At 37.0% G+C, this 7,302-nt stretch overlaps 1 protein-coding gene across 1 annotated transcript; it reads left to right on the top strand.

Annotated features, from left to right (window-relative positions):
* LOC125068343 lies at positions 1-6,633 on the top strand. The gene is made up of 2 exons (XM_047677446.1): positions 1-354; positions 6,511-6,633. The coding sequence occupies exons 1-2, from the start codon at positions 1-3 to the stop codon at positions 6,631-6,633; spliced, it is 477 nt and encodes a 158-aa protein (XP_047533402.1).
* The last annotated feature ends 669 nt before the right edge of the window (positions 6,634-7,302 follow it).

Consider the following 7,302-nt stretch of genomic DNA (forward strand, 5'->3'; position numbering starts at 1 on the left):
ATGAAGTATCTGGGCCTCATCCTGGACGGTCGATGGAGCTTCGGGCAGCATTTTGTCCATCTCGGCCCGAGGCTCATCAACGCCGCCGCCGCTCTCGGCCGCCTCCTTCCGAATGTGGGAGGACCGGGATCGCTATGCCGGCGTCTTTATTCCGGCGTAGTGAGGTCGATGGCGCTGTACGGTGCTCCGATCTGGGTTGACGCCCTCACCGCTCACAATCGGGCCCTGCTGCGGAAGCCGCAGAGGGTCATAGCGGTGAGAGGCATCAGAGGGTACCGTACGGTGTCATGGACTGCGGCGACACTTCTCGCGGGCGATCCTCCCTGGGAGCTCCAGGCGGAGGTGCTCGCGGAGGTGTACCGGTTCCGGGTCGAATCGAGGAACCGCGGCGACCGTCCAGGGTCGGCGGAGGTCGGGCGGATCAGGGCTCTAGCCCAGAAAGCCCTGATCGTCCGATGGCAGGAGGATCTGGGGTCACCCACGGCGGGCCTGGCGACAGTGGAGGCGATCCGTCCCCACTTGAGTCGCTGGGTCGAGAGAAAGAAGGGCACACTCACCTTCAGGATGACACAGGTACTTACCGGGCACGGGTGCTTTGGCAAGTACCTGCACGGAATAGCGAGGCGGGAGGTGTCACCCTCCTGCCACGAGTGTGGTGCGCCAGTCGACACGTCGCACCACACCCTGAGTGAGTGTGCTGCGTGGGGGCCCCAGAGGCACACCCTGGCGGCGACTATGGGCGGAGACCTCTCGCTGCCGAGCATCGTCAACGAAATGCTCAGTAGCGAGACGTGCTGGTCGGCGATGCGCTCCTTCTGCGAAAACGTGATGTCGCAGAAGGAAGCCGCAGAGCGGGAGCGGGAAGAGGATGCCGCTGCAGACCCGCTCCGCCGAAGACGACCAGGGAGGAGGAAGAAGCGCTACGCGCACCTTCTCCCCCCGCCTCAATAGGCGTCGCAGGGACTAGGAGGGTCTCAGTACCCTGAGAACCCCTTCTAGGTGTTGGAGGCCGACCGTCAGGGCGTCACGGTAGCATGCGTAAGCGATCCCGTGGCGCTCGCCGAAAGACGGAGAGGGTACCGCTGGTTTTTTAGTGGGTAAACCCGGCGTACCTGGGCGCACTCCGCGTCCAGGGCTCCGGGGAGTCCCACACACCCCCCCACTTACCACCACGTGGGGGAAGCGCGTAAAGCGTTTTTCCAGCGAGAAAAAAAAAAAAAAAAAAAGGCCAGTCATGATATTATTGAAGAAGATATGTGTCCGTCAATAAACACTTAAGAACAAGCAATTCTTATATCGTTCTTTAATGTATATGTGTGAATAGTATATTGTAGATTATAAAATTGATTTCTATTGACGAATATATATTTTGTTAAGTTTTCTTGTATTAAACTACAATAATAAAATTAGGTATTTGAGTAAATCAAATTTCACTTTTTCGTTTAACTGACAATGTAAAATTTGTTTTAAAAATATTTATTATCTATGAAAGTTTTTTATATTTTTATTCTATTAATCTGTCAAAAAAATCCTATTTATATTAAGTGAGCGAAGTAAAAATGAAATTGTATATGACATTTCCGTAACACTGTTTATCTTAAATCAAAGAACAAAACACTACTCACAGACATTTAATATTATTACAATATTTCAATAAGTCAATTCCGATAAACTAAATTCATAACGTAAAGAAATAAAATATCTATAATATGTATTGTTACCGACATCTGTTGCGAAATTTTAATGAAATAGAGGGAGTAAAAATCAGTTTCGTGCGTGTCTCGTGAATTTCGTAACAGATGTGACCGACGCTTTTTATATCGTCCTATAGTGAAAGGGAAAACATATTTCAAGAGGGCCATTAGCACGTTCTACTCTAAGTAAGGAAATAATGGATGCCTGACTTATGTTGTTGCTTTTTACTTAGTATACTGATATGTTGTGATAGCCAAGGTAAGGACGTTAAGGTTTATTCGCACTGTATTTATTGCACGTGTATATTAGCCAGTGCAGAATCAACTTTAACGGAATAAACAAAGAAGTCTAAATTATAAAAAAATAATTAAACGTTTACGTTTTATGTTTATAAAAAACTATAACATCATTCTACAACTAAAATAACTCTAGATATTAGCAAATGGAACATCATGATTATAGAAAAATATTTTGGTTCGATTTCATTTGACTTTTACTGGAATTGAACTATAATGGTCTTTGTTTTATAAATTCAAGCAGTAATTAAAAAAGGTAACATTTGGTGTAATATTTACAAGATACATTCCAGTTTTTTTTTTTAAAGTTGTTGCTAGTCTCGCAAAGGATTTTAAGATTATATATGAGGACTATCGTCATACCAGAATAAATTGCAGTAGAAAATATGAGATGTAATGAAAAAACTAAATTTGATCCGGGAACTTGGAATACAAAACAAATAAAATTTCACTGAATGCAATACAAAGCGGTAAATGGGACAAAGCGAACGCCAAAAGGAACTTACGTTTGTTTACCAAAATCTTGAACGGAAATAATTCATATCAGATTTTCGAATTTAAAATGCCGGCACTTTTCACTCGTCATAAACTAACAAACGACTTTCTATCGATTCATCTTTCAACTGTACAAAACATCAAGTTTATATATTAAGCTTATATTATACGAAATCTCTTTCGATTCTAACGCAAAAACTTAATTTATTAAAAAAAAAATTTAATTTAGAGAAATGGCTATCCAAATAGTTTTTTCAACATTATGATGACACTATCACATAAATAATACAAGAAATGTATATTTTTTTAGACATTATTTATGTACTATGCGAATGTATGTTGGGTAATTTGTGAATTGCGACAAATGTAAAACCATAACCGAGATTTTAGAGAATGATATTTCAGGCTTACACGTTCCGGCCATTTCGTATACATGAGAATAAGGGATTTTCTTGAAATTGAGAACAAAAATACTGAGACTATTTATAATTATAATCGCAAAAGGAAACCAGTGGTGTACAATTAATCCTGGAGTATTATTTTAACAATGTTTATTTTACTTAGCAATTATAATTTGTGTATTTTTTAAATAGGTTTCCAATTTTTAGTATATAATAACATCAGCTCGTAGATTTCTCACTATGAAGTAAAGACCTCTTCCATTCCATAAGAGGTTTGTAGTTTATTACTTCATCATGTTGGTGGATTTAAAAATATGAAGACAATTGTGTATCTGGAATTAAAATTAAAAACAAACGTTGGATTCACTATCGAAATAGAAATTTTTAAAAATTGGTCTTCATCATCAATACTCGCTGTATTATCTTGTAATATTTATTAATTATAGTCGTATCTTCGTTCTTAATGCAAAAAAAAAGAAAACAACAAAGCAACGCTATCTTTATATCCATGGACTATGGTCATCTTACTTTCACCATCAATTAAACCATCTGATTTGCCTCATTTAAAATTACTAAAAAAGTAATAATATTCAAACGTTTGCCATTAAGCTCCACGTGTTCTATCAACTGGGCCGTCTCGGCTTATTCAATTGATGATAAAGAGAAATTTGATATTTATCATATCACACCCAGATTTTAGTATAAGGTCAGATCATTGAATGTATTGCTGCGATAAAAAAGGAATACAATCGCTGAATTTTCACGAAGCGTACAGAATGCATTTTAATCGAAACAGCACTCTGCTGAATTGCTAAGCGCTATCGAGTGTGCGTGCACTCACATATTAATCAACGGTTTTGTGAAGGTGGTGCAGATTTGCGATATCCGCTCTACTCTATCTACCTTCATATTTTGATTGAAAGCCTTTTCAATCGAAGCGCGCTTGTCTACAATTTATTTTATTTATAAAATTCATGACTAATAGTATATATTATTAGAATCGATTGCTTTCACATAAACTTATAGAATTATTTTATTGCATTTTTTTTTTTAACAAAATATTAAATATTAAAGTGTTTCGTGCATTACTTGTCAGCTCACATTAACTCTTGAACTGCAATAAGTATCGTTGAAATAGTGGTCCCGTAGCTAGCACATCGGTAATATAAGGAAGCCGAAGTCATGAGGACACGTGAGTCTTAACTGAAGAATTTGCAAGTCAGGCAGGCACTACTGAACTTTCATGCGCATAATTTACATGTCTAATCTCGTCTCGTACTGAAGTATAAAGGAAAATATTACGAGGAAATCTGTGTGTATCGAATAACCCAAATTGGAGCAGCGTGGTGGAATTAGCAAAAATTAAATATAGACCTAAGAATTAAAAATAGACCTTAACCCAGCAATGGGATATAATTTTAAAGCCTTAGATATAAAATACAATCCAATTAAATACACAAAATATAACAAGAATGAAAGATATAGCATTACATTTCATAAAAATATTTTCATGTTGTGAACATTTTCGACAGAATTCATTCAGAAACATTGGTCGGCTCGGCTCCATGCAGTCGCCTTTTATTTTATCCATCGCAGTTTAACAACTTGCACAAAAAGCAAGTTTTATTGTACTTTTTGTAGTCTGTTTGATAGTTGATGACCGGTCCTCGTATCGAGTGTCTTTACGAGGGTCAGTGATTGATGATGAGCATGACGGCACACTATGCTGACTTTGCCAGCGAATTCATACGGCTATAACTATAAAAGAGCTATTCAACTTTGTAATCTTTATCAGTATTGTTCACAATTGGTTAATTTTTATAGTCCCCAAAACAAATGAGTAAAATAAATTAGTCGCCCGTGAACCCGAAATATAAAACAAATGAATGGTTCGATTACAATAAAAATCTATTTATAACTTAACCGACTTTTTTATTTCATTTATTTTACCCGTCCTATAATCAGACGTTTAACTAATTTAATTTATAGTATTAGCGGATGACTAGACACTTCGTTTGATAAGTATACTATTAAGTCGGAATATACAGTTTTATTTAATGGCATCGACTTCTCTTCTATTAAGATAATAAAATTATACCAAATTCGTGACTGAACATGAAATCAAAAATTTTTATTTGTATTCGAAACTTTTACTACTCTGTTCGTGGTCAAAATATTTTTAAATGTTATATATTTGTTCTTGCTTTATGAAAAAAAAAACTTTATTCGCAAATGATATGTTTAAAGTAGGAGCTCGTTGATTGTTGCTCGATACTCGGCGAGTTTGCCGAGCAATATTTGCATACTCGTGCTCGTACGAATAACTCGGCTTAAATGCTGAGAATTGAATTTAATTATATTTTTAATAAGGTATTTAATTTACAATTCCAAGCAAATAAACGTAATCGAGTAAAAATCAATTCTCAGTATAACTTGTACAAACACCACTAGTTTAACCAACGCCACGGGGGAAACAAAATGTATGCAAATTAATTTTAGCTACGTTTAAACTTTTTTCGTCCCAAATTCGATGAAGATATAACAATATTAAATTACCATATTTAAAACTTTTGAGATACAAAACAAGTACCTACTTTGTTATAAAACATGATGCTTCGTCAAGACTTAGGTTTCTATAATCATGTCGTGAACGCGTCAAAATCACATTGTCGACTTAATGGTAATTATTATAAAGATTTAAAAAAAAAAAAAATTTTAGTAGTTAAAAAATACACAGCTGTTTTATGCCAGTAATCATTAAGGAATTTGATGTCAAAAGTATGATATCTCGAAGGATTTTTTTTACTATTGAAATGGGTAGCTCCACTTCGTCTTATTAAATTAAATTTCGAAGGAAAATGAAAAATCTGAGTATATTTTAAACTATCTTTTTTAAGCAACAATATTTTTCTTTTAATTTCCGGAATAAAGTCTTTCTAGTAGTGGAGATCAAATTGAAGTATTATGAATGATCAAGTTCTTTATTTACTAAATAATATTTTCTAAGCTTATAAAAAAAATGGAATTATCCATTCACTTACTGACTGGCTATCAAAGCACAGCCCAAACAATTGATTCAGGGCAAATTATTGACTATTTTACCCACATTGTGATGGAGAAAGAATACAATTGGTCTAAAAATCCGATCTCCTGGCAAAACTCTTTGCTTACAACTCTGTGGTCAATGATTGTGGTACGCTGCCACTAATAGTAACTCCGTGTGGCAGCGATTTAAATGTAAGGCATTATATTTAAATCGCTGCCTAGCGTGATGTGCGATATACAGAGCTGCAATCACTTGACCTACAGAAAGTGATTTCAGCTTAGCAGTCTTGATAGAATACCAGCTATAGTGCTGAAGAGATGTGCAGCGGAGCTGTCTCCCGTGTTAACGTGCCCGTACCATTTGTCTCTTTCTATAGGATATATGCCGGAAGCTTGGAAAAAGGCTAACGTGCAAGTGGTTCCCAAAAAAATGGATCGGCCTGACCCGACAAATTATCGGCCAATAGCTGTCACTTTAGTACTTTGTTTAGTGATGGAATTGTTATCTAGAAGATCATTGTCTAATCGTTGTCGTCAGTATGGATTCCGTCCAAAACGGTCTACGGGTAATCTTCCAGCGTATCTATAACACCGCTGGTGTGAAGATATCTAAAAGGCATTCTACAGACTATGATGCAGAAATCTTCTCTCCAAGTTGCCAACATCACCTCAGCTTTGCACCTGGATTGCCAGTTTCCTAAACGTAGCGTAGCCTTTGCGTTTTAGTTAATGGTTGCGCTTCTGTGCTTTTTTGAAATTAAGGAGAGGCGGAGAGATCTTGTTTTTGATCTCGATAGGACGATAGAACTTATCGCCAAATAGGGTTTTGATAATCTTGTTGAGTTTGATACAAAGAAAACGCTTTCACAGCTTAAAAGTTACCATTTTCTCCTGTTCTTTATAGTCATACAAAGCAAAATTGCTATGCCAGGTATTGTCTGCGACTGTATTAATCCAAGGAATTATATCTGTTATCAAAACAACCGAATGGAAACTCGGTGTCCTGAACAAGATGCGACGTTTTTTCAAGCCACAAAAATTGCTTTTATTGTATAAAACGCAGGTGCGGTCTTGCGTTGAATATTGCTCGCATCTCTGAGATGGCTCTTGTTGGTTAGTTAGTTAATGGAGACCTTTGATCGGTTGCATCGAGTACGGTCCGCATTCGATTATTCGATATAGGTTCGAAAATCATCCTTTAAGGGCGTGTAAAGAGGGCTAGATTCTTGTATAGGGAAAAAATCATTAATTAAGTAGGAATATAAAACTCATTATTATTTAATTTTTCGTTAACATAAATAATGTTTGTGTATTTTTGAACAATCGGAGAACTATAATTTTTCCTAATTTTTGCGTTTAAAGCCACAGTT

The sequence above is a fragment of the Vanessa atalanta genome, chromosome 13, assembly GCF_905147765.1.
Source record: "Vanessa atalanta chromosome 13, ilVanAtal1.2, whole genome shotgun sequence".
NCBI classification, from domain to species: domain Eukaryota; kingdom Metazoa; phylum Arthropoda; class Insecta; order Lepidoptera; family Nymphalidae; genus Vanessa; species Vanessa atalanta.

Excerpts from the sequence above, each read along its gene's own strand:
- LOC125068343 (XM_047677446.1), top strand. The coding sequence starts at position 1 with ATGAAGTATCTGGGCCTCATCCTGGACGGTCGATGGAGCTTCGGGCAG. Across the intron at positions 355-6,510 it reads AGGCGGAGGTGCTCGCGGAG|CGTATCTATAACACCGCTGG; the intron begins GTGTACCGGTTC and ends GTAATCTTCCAG.